The sequence below is a fragment of the Argopecten irradians genome, chromosome 12 (assembly GCF_041381155.1).
Source record: "Argopecten irradians isolate NY chromosome 12, Ai_NY, whole genome shotgun sequence".
Classification (NCBI taxonomy): Eukaryota; Metazoa; Mollusca; class Bivalvia; order Pectinida; family Pectinidae; genus Argopecten; species Argopecten irradians.
Window position 1 is genome coordinate 14,612,566 of NC_091145.1, and position 20,542 is coordinate 14,633,107.

The 20,542-nt window shown below is 33.8% G+C and overlaps 3 protein-coding genes across 4 annotated transcripts; all 3 read right to left on the minus strand.

Annotated features, from left to right (window-relative positions):
- Nucleotides 1-2,926, minus strand: LOC138336101 (LITAF domain-containing protein-like). The gene is made up of 3 exons (XM_069285401.1): nucleotides 2,678-2,926; nucleotides 1,061-1,229; nucleotides 1-879 (listed from the first exon to the last, which is right to left on the minus strand). Exons 1-3 carry the CDS (start codon nucleotides 2,721-2,723, stop codon nucleotides 771-773), a joined length of 324 nt encoding a protein of 107 aa, XP_069141502.1. The 5' UTR covers nucleotides 2,724-2,926; the 3' UTR covers nucleotides 1-770.
- Nucleotides 2,927-5,585: 2,659 nt separating this feature from the next.
- On the minus strand, nucleotides 5,586-7,929 carry LOC138336395 (uncharacterized). Of its 2 annotated transcripts, none has more exons than XM_069285878.1 (3): nucleotides 7,267-7,929; nucleotides 6,865-6,901; nucleotides 5,586-6,592 (listed from the first exon to the last, which is right to left on the minus strand). In XM_069285878.1, exons 1-3 carry the CDS (start codon nucleotides 7,419-7,421, stop codon nucleotides 5,849-5,851), a joined length of 936 nt encoding a protein of 311 aa, XP_069141979.1. In that variant the 5' UTR covers nucleotides 7,422-7,929; the 3' UTR covers nucleotides 5,586-5,848. The 2 variants fall into 2 exon arrangements, with proteins under 2 accessions (XP_069141979.1, XP_069141978.1); XM_069285877.1 differs by having other exon boundaries at nucleotides 5,588-6,592; nucleotides 6,835-6,901; nucleotides 7,267-7,927.
- A 7,125-nt stretch (nucleotides 7,930-15,054) lies between these two features.
- On the minus strand, nucleotides 15,055-19,458 carry LOC138336213 (uncharacterized). Its single transcript, XM_069285594.1, has 5 exons — nucleotides 18,922-19,458; nucleotides 17,703-17,745; nucleotides 17,172-17,327; nucleotides 16,307-16,334; nucleotides 15,055-15,864 (listed from the first exon to the last, which is right to left on the minus strand). The coding sequence occupies exons 1-5, from the start codon at nucleotides 18,938-18,940 to the stop codon at nucleotides 15,379-15,381; spliced, it is 732 nt and encodes a 243-aa protein (XP_069141695.1). The 5' UTR covers nucleotides 18,941-19,458; the 3' UTR covers nucleotides 15,055-15,378.
- Nucleotides 19,459-20,542: the final 1,084 nt, after the last annotated feature.

Below are 20,542 nucleotides of genomic sequence, written 5' to 3' on the forward strand. Positions count from 1 at the left end.
TTTCAAGGATTGTCTTTTTATTTCGGGTTTCACATGTCATGATTTCGGGTTTCACATGTCATGATTTGGCGTTTGAACGCTATCAGTTTAACACGACGTTTAAGAAAATAAAGTATGAAATAAATGTTTCCTTCTCGCCAAGTTAAGTCATGTAGTGCTACTTCGTCGATCCATAAATCTACCGATATGTTTCAAATGATCTTAACACAACATAAACAAAGCATACATGTCACAGAGACTGGGTTTCTTGCGGCAGTGCTATTGTTTATTTTTTCATAGTTGTTTCAACAATATAACTCATTATCGGATTATATAAAAGCATGGGCACGGCAGGACCGTGCGTCTGCTTTCCACCAAACAGTCATTAAACCATTGTTATCAAGTTTAAGTCCATTTCTGCAAAGTCGTTTATCTACCAAACACATCCGTAAAATCCCTTTGCGTTAAAACGAGCTACATAGATTATTTATACATTCCGCGTAAAAACGTCATGTTTTTACTACTACTAAGTCAAACGCTTGCCAACAGCAGTTTTGACGTCAAGCGGCGACACAACATACCACGATGTCACTCTTGATGTAAATTGTGAATCAACAACTGCTTTTTTATACCCTAACAGTCGAATAACATTCATCTCTTGTCGAAAAAAAATACATTACGTCAGGCAACCCAGCACAAAGTTACAAATTTCTCCATGTTGGTGAACGATGACGATAACCCATAACGGACAGATGAAGCATTATGACGAGCTGATCAAGACAAGTAAGTTGTCACATTTTGTTAAAGCGTGCTATCGTGTATTTACAGTCAGGACATTTATGTAAAACGTCCTTTGTTGTTTTTAAGCAAAATGGTACGAAGCAGCATCCGAGACAAAATCTGAAAAATATGAAATGATCAAATTAAGCTCATGATCTAGTCAAACAAATGATGACATAAATGCATATAGTATATATCATCGGTTTTTGATGCTGATCTTGTTTTTTTGTGATATTGATTGACAAGAATTTCACAATTCCCGGAAGAATTTTCGGTGATTGTTTTATGGCTGTATACCTACCCAGAGAGCGCCACAATGAAACACAAAGTCCAGGAAAGATTCCCTATTTCGTATTCAAGAACTGTAATTGTGTCAATACCACACCCTGAACATTTCGTAGGGACACTGACTTCTTCGAACTGTGTTTGCGGACTTGTCTGAGGCTGGTTCTCGATTGCCGGCTGATCCCCTGATGTAAAGGACATAATTGATAGACGTTCCACAATAAGGCGGCCACATTTGCTTTCATATTCACCATTATATAATTTAATGTATGTGTATTTAATCTGATGTGCTGTTAACAGCTCAGGGCTTCAGTGATGACTGCAAGCGATTTGAATGCTGCCGAATGTTCATGTATTGTCTTCTTGTGATAGCGAAAGTTTCTACATTATATTGTACCATAACAGTACCATACTATGAAAGATAACACTAACAACGGGGCCCGGCGCAATAAAACTCTTTTCAGACGATTTTGTTTACTCAAGTTTATAATTTTACATAGACTTCAATACAAAAAAAAAACTGTCTGAGAAAATTTTATGGTGCCGGGCCCAGACATAGAACCTAAAACCCTTCCTTAAATCGTTATAACAACTACACCAGTTGAGAATACACATGTTATTGATACACCGTTACGGTTATTGAGGTGTGATTACTCTATACAAGGTGATTAGAATAAGTTTGGTTAGTTTTCCCACGCCGTTTTATATAGAATTTATTTAAAATCGTATAATCATTTTTCTGTCTTAATATATTAAATGTTATATGATACGAGCTACTGTGAAATCTGATAATAAAACAGACGAATTGATTTTGAAGTTCTTGCGATATATTTGTATATATTTTAGTTATGTACATTACAGAGGCCGTATTAAGATTTGGTTTGTTTAGTTTTACGTCCTATTAACAGCCAGGGTCATGTAAGGACGTGCCAGGTTTATTGGTGGAGGAAAGCCGGAGTACCCGGAGAAAAACCACCGGCCAGCGGTCAGTACCTGGCAACTGCCCCACATAGGATTCGAACCCGCATCCCAGAGGTGGAGGGCTTGTGGTAATATGTCGGGAGATCTTAACCACTCGGCCACCGCGGCCCCAATTAAGATAACCATGCACTAGCTACTAAGGTAGTATGTTTTACTTCCTGGTTAGAACATTGACAAGACATGATTATGTTGACCTCATTTCAGGACAGAAATTCCATTGATTAACGATTGTGAAATTGTATTGTGAAGTACTGGATATATTATGAATGTACAAATTAGGAGAACGTTTTTCATAGAAAGATAATAAGATATTTAAAACGAAAATACGTCGATAGAAATATACACATTGCACAAATGTTAATCGGGGATATTTGACCTTAGTAAGGGATTTCGGCAAACTGAGGTTTTATGAACAGTCTTATTGACGAATGAAACATCACATGTATCAAGACTGGTGTCTAATTGTATAACATAACTAATATAATATTCCTACTGATAAATAACGAAGTAAATGGTAAACAATGCAAGCAGTGATAAAAGTCTTGCAGACAATGCATGAACTATGAAATAATGCATGAGATTAACATGGAAGTTTGTATGTAAGTATTAATTTGCGCTAACCTTATTTGCCATAAATAATTACATTATATACCTTCTGGAGGCGGTTGAATATTACGTCGTGGTGTTCTCGTCGCCATTATTTAGCTTCCTTGTTTGTCCATAGCGCGTCCCTCGTTACAACGATGTGTCTCTAAATATTAACCTGTAGTATGCTATTCTGGTACCCAATGAACACATGCTGATTGTATAGACTACATACGGCTCTCCGATAGGTGTATTTAAACAATGGTATTCTTCAATCGAACTGGCTATACTACCTACCTAGGAGGAAATAATATAGTGTATGGGGAAAGATAGCCAAGGTATATAATATAGGTAGGATTTAATCGTTCACATTCCTTTATCCGTATGATAAATTGTATGTTACATGCAGTGAATGCCGTATGCTGTATCGATAAGGAATGTTTGGTATTGGTCGTGATTGGATAAACAGGTAGTCTGCAATGCATAGGAATGTGCATGTTTATGAATGATTTAACACCAGTTAAAGTCTTCGAGTCAATAGGAGCTATCCTATACGCAATCTGACTAAAATACAGATCACCATTATACACTAAGTTACACTACGTAATGGAGCATAACGTTGTGTAAAATGGTGATCTGTATTTTAATTAGATTGTCCTTTACGGGACTGACAGAACAATGGTTTAATATTTTTTATTGTCTTTAGTTGTTTTTTTTCTTTTGATTAAGTTTTGTTTTACTATACATGCTTATTTGAAATACACGGTTAACTGGGTAAAGAAGAGCCATGATCTCCGTAGAAAAATCAACGACATACGGTCAGTTTCTGGAGTTTATCTAACCTTCGTTTCACGACCAAGAAATGGAGTCTCGAAGATAGAACACTAAGGTATCTTAAACTTTTGATCACCACATTCCCAATAAAAGTTTAACATAAGAATGACCCAATCTTGCTCCATTTGATGTGGCAATGTAATTTTCTACTTGGTGCCTTTTTTATTTTCTTGATTTATCTATTTTACTTTATAAAGTCCTCTGACCCGAAGGGTCAGGATGACCAATTGTCATCATGCATCGTCCGTCGTCGTGCGCCGTAAACTTTCCATTCAAACGACTTCTTCTCATTAACCGAAAAGCCCAGGATACTGATATTTGTCCTGTAGTATGCTGGGATGAAGGGCTACCAAGGTTGTTCAAATGAATGACCTTGACCCTAGTTCAAGGTCACAGGGTTCAAATAGGCGAAGATCTTTAAACAATTTCTTGTGTATATCTAAGAGGCCTAAGATCTGATTTTGGGCTGTGACATGCTAGGGTGAAGGACTAATAAGTTTGTTCAAATGAATGAACTTGATCTTCATTCAAGGTCACAGGGGTCAAATAGGTTTAAATCTTTAAATGGCTTTTTGTGGGTAAGTAAGAGGACTAGAGACCATTCAAGGTCACAGGGATCAAATAGGCTAAAAGCTTTAAACAACTTCTTCTCAAGAACCGAGAGGCCCAGGGTACTTATATTGGGCCATTGACATGCTAGGATAAATGGCTACCATGTTTATTCAAATGAATGACGTTGGCCTTCATTCAAGGTCACAGAAGTCAAAATGGTTAAAATCTTTTAATGGGTGGATTTTTGTGAATAAGTAAGAGGACTAGAGACTTGATATTGGGCCTGTGACATTCTAGGATTAAGGGCTAATAAGTTTATTTAAATTAATGACCTTGACCTTCATTCAAAGTCACAGGGATCAAATAGGCTAAAAATTTAAACGACTTCTTCTCAAGAACCGAAAGGGCCAGGGCACTGATATTGGGCCTGCGGCATGTTGGGATGAAGGTTGTTCAAATGCATGACCTTGTCCTTCATATAAGGTTATAGGGATCAAATATGTTAAAATCTTTAAACAACTTCTTGTAAATAACTAAGAGGCCTAGAGAATGGATATTGGACTTGTAGCATGGTGGGGATCAAGGAACCTTCATTCATGGTACATAATATAAACATATTTAACATGTTACCTAATATAATCATTCATAATTAATCAAATATATCAGAACATGAACTTCTTCTATTAAAAGAGTTCTTTTGTATTGGCTTAATTGTTTGCCACCACTATATCATTTGTGGTGTTGTATTGTACAAGTATTCAGATGAACTTCAAGACCTATGGGCCTCTTGTTTTATTTTTGTGTGTGGGGGTTAGAATGTATGAATATGATTTTTTACTTAATTTTTAGTTTACAAATTACTTTAAAAAGAAAATGAAAATTCGCAAAAATCACTTGAATACATTTATTACAATGCAGGAAGACAAAACTTGAATTAAGTACAATAATATCATTTCTTAATATATATTCATGCCGGAAATTTCAATGAATATGCATTTACTTTCTAAACATCTACTTACTATTTATTAACTTGTATTTTATCTTGTTAATATTAAGAATATAGAGAAATGGCAACAGAGCATGTGGTCTTAACAAAAATGACATATTTATTACAACAGCAAAATATAAACAAAGAAGAAGTTTGTATCTGATCTTATCTGATAAAATAATTACGATAATATAACCAGAGAATTGCACCAAAAATGCACTAAAGATGTTGTTAAGTTCTTTTTGCAAATTAAATGGTTTCATACATATCAGCTGTCTTTTTGGTTCATAAGCGATATCCATCATACAAGTGTAGGTATATGATATTATCATATAAACCATAGAATATGGTACTGCCAATGACACAAATGGGTATCGTCTTATAGTGCTATTTTTTCATAAAATCTATATAAAACAATGTAAATTAAATCTTAGATAAGTATGTACAAGTAACAAGTTACAAATATATCTGTTCATGGTCACTAATATATATCAATACATTATCAAGACTTTTTAGAAGTCATTTTGGAGAGTTGGTTACATTAGGGAATCTAGAATATCTAGCGATATTAGCATAACCCAGTCGACTTCGAGGGAATGAAACGAGAGAAATTACTGATTCATATGTGGATATGAAGGATAGAGATACTCTATCCTCGGTATCGCAAAATGTTGTAAACCCTCGACAAGCCTATGGTTTTAACGTTTTACATTTTGTGACCCTCGGGTAGGATATCCGTACCGACAGTATTTCCTCGTTTACAGAAAATGCCTAAGGTTCCCTATTGGACGACACCCACGTCCCGCGAAATCGAGAAATTAAACATTATCGAGAAAATGTATCGGTTATACGGGACCTCATTCCTCATAATTTAAAGGTCTTCGTCTTCATGTGGTCGTAATCGTTATCGGAATCACGAACCACGTAAGTGTTGGGTTTCTGGAATAACTTGTCGTAGTCTTCCTCGTCAGCCGATCCCTCCCTTGGCTTGCTCTCCTCTGAACTACAGACGGTTCTAGCATGAGAGTAGTCATCATCAGTACATCCAATATCTATTTCTGTATTCAAAGTGTTGTATGTACCATCGATAGTTCTGTCTTCCTCTACATTGCCTTCTTTTTCGAGCAAAAAGTAATCGTCACCAGATACATTCTCCGCATTCTGTTGCATGTTCTCCTGTTCTTCTAAGATAAAATAATTGTCGGTTCTATTTGCATTTCCAGATTCATTTTCTGTCTGCACATTACCTAGGCTTTTATTTTCGCTCTTATCCAGAACGAAGTAACTTTCAGCATTAGTTTGATCTTCATGGTTCTCGTCTTGTTTTTCTAAGACAAAATAGTTTTCTTGTCCATGCATCTGGTCAAGCCTTTTGGATTCAGACGTCAATTTCATCAGCAAGTCGTCTGGCTGAGCATACCCCTTGTCATCACCACAATCGTCTATGCTGTTGTAGACGTTGTCCATCGCGCCGTGGTCTTGTTGCGTACCTTGATTTGCCTTTTCCATTTCTGCATCATCGATATCCAAGTACATTGCTGATTCGCGATTTTTTGTTTCGGAAATACCATGCAAAGGCTCGAGTTTACTGGGTAGGCCAAGAGGACACTGCAAATGAGGAAGAATGACAATTAAGCAAACATCATGTGGTCAAAGTTTTGTGCAAATAGAAACATGAAGTCTATAGGTCATGCACAAATAAGCCAAAATAAAGCTTTTACTTCGTTTATACTTTCTTCTCTTTCTCAATCGAGCTAGCTTACCATATCGAAATGTGTATGCCACATATATGATTTGCTTTTGAAATTCAACTGTGTTCTCTCAATGGTATATAACATCAATGAAATTACTTCGTAAGCATCTTGTCCGACTGCTCTTACGTTCATATCGGTGTAGTCGTTGGCTGGTGGTGCGCTTCTGTAAGATGGAACAGAAATTAGTTAACTATTGTATCGAAGGAAAACATCTATTCAATCATAGGAAACATCTAGGTTTGGTAAACATATACATCTAAGAAAGAACACCTCTTGTCACTTATTGCTATGATAACTGGTATCAACAATTTGCTATTATCACATAACTATGATGATATGATGTTATTCCGATATTATACGGATAAAGGTTAACATCCAGGCATATTTCGTGATCGCCTGGATGTGTATAAAAATACATAAAGCAATTTATCGTCTTAACATGTGAAGAAAATTATTGTTATACATAAACTATATTAAAAAGTCACTAAGAATTTAAAATAAAAACAGAATGTTAGTGAATATGAATACCTCTTACGACGTTGACGTAAGCACAAAAAGGCAAGGGTGATAACGAGAGCTAGGATTGCTACTCCGGCGACAACACCAAGGGCAATGACTGTAGTTTCTGTTCCGGATTTCTGATGTGCAGTAACTGCATTTTCTGTTCTGGATTGGATAAGCATAGTGCTGGTTTCAGCACACGTAATTTTGCTAAACAACCATTGATTATTGAATGCAAACTGTGTAGATTCACATCACCAAAGTTTTCAAACATCGTTTTCATAATCTGATAACATTAAAAATTCAAACTAATGGTAGTGCTTGTATTTAATAATTGAGATTAATTTTGAAAAAATCAACAAGAAATACAAAAAAAAAGTTTCAACATACAATTTCATTATTTTTGCTTTTCGCGCCATTCTAGTTTTTCTCATGGAAGTATCCGAATAGAATGTCGCATTCAATAATCAATGGTTGTAAAGTATGTGATAAATGAATCAGTTCAATTTGTCTAAACGCATGTAAAAGAATAGAACACCGTATATAATATTCATGCGTATAGCTGTTTACGAAGTCGTCGAATTTTAAACATCCAATTAGAAATACATTATTGAAAGAAAAACAGAAATATGGTATTTTACAGATGATTGCAAATTCCAAAGCTTGAGTTTACTAACACAATTATACATACAGTATACATTGGTATGAATCTGATACCTGAATAGGGTCTTGCAGGTGTTCATCGAATCTGTAATTAGAAATGAAACACAGCTTGTAGCTATGTAAGTTGGTTAAGCAATCAGTATGCTACAAACGACACTCAAACAAATGAATTAGGATATGACGTGTGTCAGGCTAGATCAAAATTTGATTTCTTCATGACGAATGTCGTACTTGTATGTCGAACGGGTGTAATAAATATATATACATATAATGGAATTATTCACCATCAACAAAACAGCGAAGAATGTTCATTACAAGTTGTCAGCTTACACTACATCTTATAAACCAAAGAATCAGGTAGACAATGTGCGAAATGGTCTTCGTGTCAAATGTTCTCCTAACAATCACTCTATGTCCATACAAAACTGTGAAATACAGATATTACAACATAAAATACTCGCCACTGCACAGAAATATAATTGGTATTTTATATTACCAATCTGAAAAAAAATAAATGACAAGAATCGATTTTTTCACAAAATAATAATTCCCAAAGTAAGGAACCCGGATCCTTACATCAGAAACAAGTACACGGAAATTCATCGAGACGCTCGCGACGGCGTCCAACCCCTGGCGCCAGCATCAATGACACGTTAACCACGGAAAGTTCAACTACAAAATCGGCCAAAAGCAACGTATAAGTCAATTGTTCTTAATGAAAAGAATACAGTTTTCTCGGAGAACATAATTTAAATAAAAGGTCCAAATATGTTACTTTCGTTCTGCAAGTTAATATAAATGACACAATTATAGTTTAGATTACCTCCCTTTATCTGGTATAATATGTGTACAAAAAGTATAATTAAGATCCCATCATTATTATTTGTCCATATTTTGACTAGAAACATGTTTTATGTTAATTAATTATTAAGATACTGAATAAATAGTTTTCGTAGCTAAACTATTTACCCTGTGTGTGAGAGAGAAAAAGTGACAGAGCGTCTGTGTGGGTGGATGGGGTGGGTTTGGGGTATGTATGAGGGATAAGAGAGGTGAAGGCGAGGGTGAGTGTGTGTGATGAAGTGAGGGTGTGTGTGTGGGGGGGTGAGTGTGTGTGTGTGTGTGTGTGTGTGTGTGTGTGTGTGTGTGTGTGTGTGTGTGTGTGTGTGTGCGAGAGTGAGGATGTGAGTGTGTGTGTGTGTGTGTTTGGTGAGGGGTGGGTTCCTAATAAAAAGGCAGGGCCCCTTGAAATATGGACATTTCATTTATCCAAACCACAGACCTTATACAGTGTATGTATTCCTAGTAAGATGGGGGTGATTTTTTCACTCAATCATCCTATATCGAAACGTTTTTGAACCCAGGGTAACATTTCAACAGTTTTAGTGTAACATTAGGTAGCTTTCATGTATATTGACCATTCATAACAATTTATGATAAAAAGGAAACACTATTTTGTTATAAAAACACAAAATGCATACCGCTATTTATTATAAATAAACAGATATATTTCAATTCATTATCGTCTGTTCTACTTTTGTGGGTTTTTAATTATCTTGTCCTGCAAGCTTGCGATATAGGAGGCTCTGTATATTAAGATATAAAAAATCAGTACTGAATTGGTACATACTGCCGTTATCACTTCCTTGAATCTTAATATACATGTAAATTGTTGTATTTCCTTTAGTATGTGTGTATGTATTAACATCGTTACTTACCAGGCGACTCACATGTCAATGTACTATTACATTTAAGTGCCGACATGCCTCGGTTTGTCATTTTGCAACGAGTTTTGCAAATGTGTGTACATGACGATGACAACTGTTGCAAATTGTAAAGAAGAGTGGATGTTCCCGACCTGGAAACCGTACAGTTATTCTTATCGATGCTCCAATCTTGACACGTGTCTGAGCGTAGGAAAATGAGGAAATAAACATAATCAATAAAAGACAAAGACGGTCGAGCAATAGAACCAAATTAAACAATACTTGTGTGATCACATATATAATTATTTGATAATTAAGATATAACATATGGGTAAGTGGAAGGTATATTGTACACAAAACGAACAAAATGAACATTTATCTTTAGCCATAATTATTACTGTCAAATTATACAGTAATTGTTATTAGAACTGATTGTATAGTCATCATAGAGGAAATGAATTACGTTTTAGCATACCTGATGAACAATTTCCAATATTGATCATTGTTCTTGAACATGAACAGCGATCATATTCCATGTTGATGGTGATTTCATTCTTTTCATTTGGTGAACATCTAAATGAGTAGTTTGATGATGATGGTGTTATTACAAGGCGTCCATAACATGTAAAATTCTGATCTGAAAAAATTGAAAAAAATATCAAGGTAAACTAGATAAAAAATGGAGATTTTTTTAAAGAAAATCTATCAATATTAGTAGCAAGTTGATATAAGTAGATTTTTTATTGTTTGTAGATTTTTTTACCAGGATTTTAATAAATCACTCCTTTAGCGCCTTCATTCGCTTTGAGTAGAGTCAAGTCTTCACCATTTTTACTGCAATTAATATTATGTACTTAAATCATCACTGCGACAGCATTTTAGGCTATATAAAGCTAATGTTCGCTTTAAATGGTATCTTTTTTTTTACTTATTTGTTTCATTTTAGGGTAATTATAGCACTTTTATTCTTTACACCCGATATTGAAAAATAACAGCTTTTTAAATAAAGCAAAAAAATAACTGAGTAGAACTGTTTTTATACAGGGTTAAAGCTTGCAAAAATGGCTGAAAATGGGACAATTTACTGAATTCACGGTGCATAGGAGCAGTATTTGTTAACTAAAACGACAAAATTCCCATTAAATCCAATATAACTAAAATACGAGCACACAGACATTTTTTTTGCATTTTCCTTTATTACAGGAATAAACTTCCATTTCCAAAAATGTATTTGAGAAAAAAAGTTTGATATAGGAAAATTTTCACGTCTCATCATTACACTTCATATATTTCATGTGTTTATGTTAAATATCACATAGCCACTCATGTATCTACATATAATTACCTAAACATACAAGAAAGAATAATTGCTGTAGCATTCAAATATACAATTTAATGACCTAACAACGATTTTATAGAAAATCAATATAGTAAATTTAAACTTTATCTAAGGTATCTATTTAATGCAAAATGGTCTTGACACAAAGTTTTCATTATTTCGATTAAATGGTTTTTTTCAGTTATCAATTCAATCTGAATACCAACGTCGTGTGTTGTGTTTAAAAATCGACTAGTTTTCGCCGACATTAAATGTTAGAAACTATATCATTCAAAGCATTTTTCTAATAACACTGATATTAACAAAATATATACTTACTTTTATCACAGAACATCTTTAGAATGGAAAGCTAGAGAAACATAGAAAATAATACATAATATAGATAGGCTATCTGCATGAATATATTTTATCTGGAATCACTTGACTCTCAGATGCTAAATTATGCTAAAATAAATGATACGTTTTATAGAGTGAGATGAATATAAAGGATTTCATGACAGCCTCACTTATAATCCAACTATGTATAATATCTTGATCTCAAAAAACATGGAATCTTCTACAATTTAGCTGCCTGTCAAATTTAGGTCAACTGTACGTGCACAGTTATAGTTATGAACACGGAGCTATATCACATAACTAGCATCTTATCTTAAAAGACTAAGTCTACAGTAATAGCCATATGAATTACCAATAACAAAACCTTCAACAGCAACGAACCAACTTTTATCCCATAACTATGCATGTTTCACAATGGAAAAAACCATGTGATAAATTCCATAGCAGTTGGTTATCGTTTATGGAGTGTGTAAACACCTACGGCGCCTCTGATTGGTCAATGCCAAGATCTCTTGATTCCGATTGACTTTCAACTTCAGGCTACTTTTCATAGCACATTTTCTTGTATTTACTGTATAACAGGTAGATGCTTATTCAAAGTATTAAACAATTTTAGGATATTAGTTCACTATTAAGGCACTACATTTTAAGGCGGAAATATATCATTACACATTGAATGATGGTAAGTTTCCTTGAATGAAGACGAGTAAATGGGTCCACCAAGGTATAAATACAGAGTTAAAGTTATGGGATAAATAAGTTTCCAACGCGTGACCGTTGTTTATCATGTTTATTTAAACTCTCGTAAGTATATTTTCAAAAGACACTCGCTAAAGCTCGTGTCTTTTAAAAATTTGAAAATTAACTAACTCGAGTTTAATAAACATGATAAACAACAGTCACGCGTTGGGGAACCTCTATATACATAATAACACTATAGGCGAATCTTGCAAAGGTAAACTATATATCAAATGTTAAACATACAGCATCATACCTCACAAAAAGGCTATATCCCTTTTTGTTCTGAACACTGAAGTATAAATCAAATATCACGTGATTTAATACATTACCATCGATATAACAAAATACTTACTTTCTCTATCTGCTGTTAATATACTGTAAGACCTTGTAGTTGTTTTCATGACATCGAACAATACTTCTGGTAAGTGACAAGTTTCTACTCCAGTGGACAACTCACTAGCAAGAAGGAAGTAAATATCTCAGTCCCAAAAAATCTATAAATAACTTTCGTAATTTGATAATCTTCAACATTTTCTTGACTAAAGAAAACGCCTTCGACGTCACGATTATCATATTAAATTACGCACAATACCTTAAATTTCTATGTATCATTGAAAGGTAAATGGACATAAAACAAATATTTAACTATTTAAAAATATTTTTATATTGCATAAATAAATATGTGTTATTTAGCTGGACTATATTTTCTTCCTTGTTTTGTTTATAATTACAAGCCCACTTCAAAGTATAATACTAAACTCGTGTCTTAAATATGTCTTTATGACATCAACTCTTAAATGCTTTGTTTGTGTTTTCCATTTAGATTACAAAGGTAATGTACAAAACCAGTTTCAGTATGTGTATAAGGAAATAGATTTACATGTTCCCGTAGATTATAAACACTAGTTATGCTTGATATATCACAACTTCGGGGTTTTTAAGGAAAGCGACAGACTTGTTCATCAATATTCAGTTGTTAGTAATCAGCAGTTCTATATGCTTTTTACGTTTACCATATATGCGCAAATATAATTATGATTATGTACAGACTATAGATTTAGGTGGTCAAGAAGCTTTGCTTAAAATAGACCGAAATCTGGTATATAATCTGGTATATGTTATCCGGCGTTTGTTATCCTCCGGCGACCGTCGTGCTTTAAAACACTACTTTTTATAAATGTCTTCGTAAATTTTAACAAAATCTTGTCAGAACCTTAAGGATACGTCTCGCATTAAAAGTAAATCTGCCACTGATGTAAAATGAAGAAAAAAGAAAAGAAAAACAATTGCAATACAAGTATATGGTGTCCCATTAATTATCAATTTTCAAAGCTGTTAATATTTTTCGATGTAGCATTTTATATTCTTGAAACAAAGTATTTTAATGTCACAAAACAATAATGTGTCAGCTTACCTTTTGTTCAGAATTCTGCGGAGTATTGCAAGGAAAACCGTTATTTCATGGCTTAGGCCTAATCATTGGATTATCATTATTCTCGGTTATATACAGCTGAAAATACCCCAGGTTACATAGCCCATATCATCTTCTGCACTCAACTCATACCTCAAATCCTTGTAATTTAATTGCGTCCGGCAGACGTTGATGCAGATTCCAATGATCTTATGGCCTGAGACAACTTCTCTGTCGACATCGTGTAGTTTTGGTTTCTTTTTACCAGATGACTTATACATTTGTTCAGTGGTGCGCAACCTTATGAATTTCTATTAAAACCGCAGTAAATGAAGCCTATGTTAATAAACGTTAATGCGGATTAAACCTGAGACCGAGTATGGGTGATCGTCGATATGCTGTTGACAGAGTTGAGGGGGGGGTGTTTATGTTATCATATTAATGAACATTTTAAAACTGGGAAAGTTACATGTTGGTTGAGACTCATAAACACAGTTAAAAAGGAAGAATTCGCTCTCTTTTGGAAAATCTTAGTGTTAATACGGCGACTGCAAATATACAATTCATTATTGAACACTGTTATGCTGTATCTGCACGTCTCAAAGAAAGAAAAGCACGGTACAAGAATCTAACATTAATTTTAAAATGACTTATTCTTCAACTTATTAAGTTAAATTTGAAAAACAATAGCTTAAGCATTTCGTTCAAACTGGGAACTTGGTGAATGAGCTATGATATCGGTGTGTTTTACTGGCGATGTTTAGGGATAAATGGCTTATTTCCCCGTGAAGTGATCCTCGTACCTATCCTAAAATATTTCCTATGTAATTTCGAACTCTCAGGGTACACCAAGAAGAACTACTAATAGAGCATTTGGTTCTTTTGAATTTATTCAAAAGAATTGTAGAAATACGACTAGAATGTAGGCATATTATTGCTAACTCCACTGGGATATGCTTTTGATGAAGGTAAATATAAATTCTAAATCAAACTCAATTTTCACCTTAATTGAGATGTCTGGATTTCCAGTCCGTCAAAAGGCCAATACATGAACAATATACAGAGGTTCGTGTCTTATGAGATATTTTGGAATAGACGTAAGACGTTTCAAACTTCGCTTGGTAAAAAGGTTTTGGAATCTATTATATATATATATATATTCTAAACTCAAATAAACTATACATACAGTGTAGTATAATATATAAATGTTAGTGTAAGGTTTAATAATGCTTAATTTTCACTTGACATCACATTTTTTCCTATGTCAAAGACTCTTTCAGGGCGATTTTATTTTGCGAGTTACCATTTAAAAGCTAATGTACTTACTTGTAGTTTTTCGAGGCGACTTATTTTAGTGAATTCTAATCGCTCGCAAAATACACGAAATAAAACTACATGCGAAACTAAGTTTGTTTACAGTAATCGATGGTCAAAATTGATTAGACAATAACGACCGATTCAGAAAAATAAATGCGGACCTTGCAAATACTGCATCAATACTGCATACATATATCGATATATGTATGTATATGTGCTTGTAGCAAGAATAAATATTATAAAGCTAACTTACTTCCTAAGTTAGCGTACATAAAGGTGAAATAAAACACATGATAATAAACTTAGAATTCACACTGGATTTATTTCTGTATCTTTTAATAACATCAAATCTTAAGTATTATATTGGGGTTGCCTTCTTCTTGTGTTTCCTGCTACCCTCAATGCAAACCAAAGCAGCATCATTATATTGATTTTATAATTCATCTAAAGGCACTAGTTATACGAGTTTTACAAGGGATGTTTATTTAACCTTTGGGGAGGTTTATTTCTTCGTTATGGTATTTTGACCAAGAGGTCACTTTAACATGGGGGTCAACATTACATACTACATCTGGCATCATTACTTCAACGGTGTACATTTCAAAAGTCATGTGATAATCAATCAATTATAGCGATGATGAAATTGTTTCACCATTTTTGTCTATGTGGTCGTAATCAGCATCAGAATCGTACACCTCAGGTTTTTTTGTTTTATTACACAGTCTATCATAGCCGTCGTTATCCTCCCCCTCCAGACCCCCGTCCTTGAGAGTTCCTTCCGGTGTACTGTTCACCACTCTAGCATGGGAGTAGTCATGGGAACTTTTATCCTCCTCCCCGGGGTCATTTAACTTATTGTATGTGGTATCAATAGAGTTTTTGGCCGTTATATCACTGTGTCCTTCAGTAACGGTAACTTGTTCATACCCATGACTCCTTGTTAATTCATAATCATCGAGACTATTATACACACTTTCATCCGTCTTATTCTCTTCAATAGTAGAATACAACTGTTCTGAATGTTTCACAACTCCTTCCTTCGTCTTACACTCTTTATTATTGGTATTCCCCTTTTCCACATTTTCAAATTGGTCGTGGATGTGCACAGGTGGCTAAAAAAGAAGAAAAATAATCAAGAATAAATATCAAGATTTTTTAAAACTATTTTTTTTTCATGTTCATATATATATATATTTATGTTTTGGCGATAACACATACATTGTGACGTAACAAACTTTGATGTCATCTGTTACGTTACGAGATGAAAATTTAAGCCAATGACAATGTTCGTTACAAGTAAGATTAAATTACATTATTCTGCTATTAAGAATTAAGACATTGCTAAACTGTACTTTTTAGCACTCAGAAACAATTTAATTTCAGCTTAGTTTTGACTGTGACATGGAACATTTTCAGATATATCTTTTAATTCTACAATACGAAATTATATAAATATCAATGAGAGGTAGTGATAAAGTGTTTGTAATTACCACTTAGACAGGGCAGTAGAGAAAAATGGAAACGGAAATATAGATAAAGCTAAAATGTACTTACCTCTGAGGTAGCCTTGGCCTTCTGTGACCTATATAAAACAGAAATTGACATTTTGCTCGGTATATAAGAAACATAGAATCTTAGTGGACAATCTGTTTTCATGTTTACACAGATTGATCATGATAAAGTAGAAAATGCATTGGATATGTGAGTTTAAAGTGAAATGAAAGAATACTTTAAAGTCAAAATTAAAAAAGAATAATAATAATGTGTTTCATACATGTACATGTAGCCATAAGTGAGGTTTCTATGATACCGTTCATTTAGATAAAACATTTGCGGCTGTTGTTAAATGATTCGAGGAAGAGAGACTTTGGATAGTTGTTGATGCTAATGTAACAAATACAATAAACAAAACAAGACGTATCTTTTTTACGTGTCTGTAATTTGACAGACAGCCAAAACATTTTTTTATATCTTAGTGGTAAAGAATTTATTTTTTATAAAACGATGTTTTTGAGCCTAGTTTAATAAACACTCCGTTATGTAAGCTATCAGTTTGGCTTAAATTAAGAATAAACCGCAATCATTATTAAAAAAAGAAAATATTTCGCGAGAATACCACCAAATGACAAAAAGTGAATTGTTAAATTTCGTTCTGAATTGTGTTATGCTTAATCAAAAGCCAAAGGCATCTACGGATGTACCAGGATTATTTTGCCGAGAAATGCCAGAGTACATGGAAAAAAAACCACCGACGTACACAGGCACAGGCAATATTTCTTCACGTGAAATTCACTTTTTTTGCCACAGTTCACTTCAACTTCATGTGAAATTCATCTAAAGAAATATTGCATGTGTACGGTCATTCCATTAGGAATTAATGTTAATGATCTTTACAATTAAGTTAAAGAAAGTTCCTTACCTCATGCGTCGGTATATTATGATTCCTAAGGCAACTATCAATACCAGAGCGATAATGGTTACCACTACAGAAAGGGCGATAACTGTCGTGTTGTTGGTCTCATTGCTGGTCTCATTGTTGGTATCATCTTCATATGGAGTCTCATTTTCCTCAAATCTAGATGCAAACAGGAGAGGATTTGTATTATATGAATGTTTTAAATGATAAATATTAAGATAGAGTTATCGTGCTAAAAATAAATCAAGATATCATAAACAATACCCATCACAAAATACACGGACTAAACACTGTTAAAAATATTTACAAATGTTAGAGAAATTCCCTGTTGATATCAACTTGATGGAGAACGGCATATAAATGTAATTACGTCCGCCATATTACATATTGACAATACATATCGGAAACTTGATCAGCAAACAATAACAACACTATGTATGTATTACTTATTGCCTCGCTCTCACGTTAGATTTATCGATTCAATGTGTACGCTATAAATATATAATTTTCTGTAATACAATGTGTCAGTATTACCTAGATGGTGTTGAGGTATGGCGACATCTGGGCGGCGGGTTAGCTAATTAAAAAATACATAATGGATGATTAGAAGATAAAATATATGTATCTTTGTACCCAAATTCTGAAAAACTGTAACTCAAGACGTACCCTTAAACAAATATGTGAGACTAAAGGGCAAAGTAACTTGAATTCAGTAGATTCAATGGTTAAAGATGCTCCACCGCCGACAGAGCATAAATAATATTCATCATTTGAACAAGAATTGGTGTTTAATTGTGTATATATATGCCTAATTAACACAAAAAATACACATAAACTAATAAAATAAAACACATAAAATAATTTATTTCGCCTTTGGTGCATGCGCAATGATTACTTCATTCCATATAAGATATAGTGCCACGGAATTTTTTCGGGATGCAATTAATTATTTTTCGTATATATAACTTTAAGTAAAATTAGAAGCTCTAACTTTTCAATGGTGGTAATAGTGTAAAGTAAGTAACTTTTGTAACTGAATAAAAATACTAAATCGTCTGCTCCTGATTTTGATAGTGAAAAAATACCATTTGTCAGCGGTGGAGCATCTTTAAAATTGTATATATATTATAGTTATCACTTGGCTGCCTCACCTTGTGAATGAGAAAACAAATAGTGTTGCCAAAATCATAATACAAACTATATAAGATTGAACCATGATATTTCTAAACATGGAGAACAGAACCTTTAGCTCCAAAAGTATCAGAAATAAAAAAATTGTCATATATAGATACATTTTTATTACAAGATATGTCATCACCAAATACAAAGCCAACACATATAAATAGCATTTAGTTATCATATCAAAAATGATCAAACAAAAATCAAATGACAGTCATGAACTGTTGTAAACCGTTGTGGGTTTTGTGACAACAAATGTTTATGCTTCTTGAACGATAGTTTTTATACAAATGTTTATAAAAGATCTCGTCACAATTAGATTGTAAATGAATGCCTGGTAGTAACATAGAGAATGTCAATAAGAAGCACTTGGCAAGGCATACAATGCAATGACGAAGATAACAAGAATTGTATTTTACCTCTTAACGTTTCGTTCTAGTTACTTTGATATTAGAATACAGTTTACATATAACATCATCTTAGTAATGTAGAAGTGTAGGAAAAACTATATATCCTACAAAGATAGTCGTTTGTAAATTAAATCAAAACATTACAAACATATAGCTATACTCACGTCTAAAGCACTCGTTCATATCTTAGGAGGAATGAATACCACATATGTATAACAGGTTATTAGAAGGTGGTCCTCGTACAACTCGATTGTGGGTAGGTTGTCATAATTCCTCTAATTCGGGTAGGTGATGGCTTAGTTCATATCACCCCATACCCAACCATCGAATTGTTTGTTGCTGTGATTACTGATGTGTATCAAGGTCGGATCGCAAATCTGTCAGTGTATGTACAGCCACATCGTCATATCCAGTTAAGGAATTGAAGATCAGTAGGGAAAGATGTCCAAATACGTCTTCTTCAGAGCTTTACATATTTTCATACTAAGCAGTACCTTTATAATGTCTAGTTTGTTTTAGGAAGAGACTACGATGAGGTGTGTCGGGTGCAGACTTGCAAAGCCGGTATGACGTGAATCTATTAACAAAAGAGAAGCACCACCCGATCGTGACAAATAAATTTATATATAGAAAGTCGTGTATTTGTAAACATGCCTTTTACACTCTCGTATATGCGGTAATACTTTTATTAAAGAATTGTACATGTTTTGTACTTAAACCTGCAGGAATATGAATTGAACATTCAGTTTGTTCGGTGGAGAGTTTAGAATGTGTCAATACACACTATCTGGTCTGTTATAAGGTAGTCTTCCATTTCACTGTTTGAAAGAATTTCAATGGAAATCGTGTCTCTATGGCGTGTGTGTACCACATTTATACCTATATAAAGCAATTTAACGCATAAACAGTCTGATATCCAGTGATTTCGCCCGTCTAATATTTTTGCATATGTCTCTAGTGTAATATGACATAGAACGATTTCCGTTGGCTGGAATTTCATTGTGGCGCCAAGACAGAAACAATAATATGACGTCAGGAAAAAAAGATTGACGTCAGGATTTCGAAGACAAAATGGCGGCATCCGGTGAATTTTTGAAATACATATTGACGTGAGATTCTTTGAAATGAAGGTTGCTATAGTTACCCGATAAAAAGTATCTTGCAAGAAAAAAACTTCTTAGACTCGCTTCATAAATAGAGGATCTGTCATGAGGTTGCCTTCCTATTATATTTATGATACGAGTTTAGAGTTTTTCATTTTTTGCCTTTGGCGAGCAAAAATGAAAAATTCAAAACGAGGCATCATAAATCTAATCTGATGGGAAACGAATGACAGATTCTTTTTAAGATATGATTAGCATTTCCCTTTGTTTCTTCCTGTTTGGATTTTTTGCCAGATGATCAATCAATCGGTTATGAAAAGTTAATAAAAGTTATAAGGTCATAAAAGGATGAATTAAAAACAACACGAACGAATTGTCATGGATTTCTTGAATTATTCTTTATTATACTAATTGATGGTTAGCACCCTTATTAAAAAAATACATTTCATGTATACAGTACCGCCAAGGTTGTCCATCAACAAGGAACATTAAGAGCAACAAACACTGACTCTTCTTTCATCATAGCGAACATTTGTTACAATTTCATTGTGACTGTCCAGAAGAAAGAAGTCGTATTCAAAAGAGTGGTATTGAACTACTACCTTTGAAACACAACAAATCTAAAATGCACAAATTTTTAAAATTTCATTATCATAAACATGCTGTTTCACGATTCTATTGT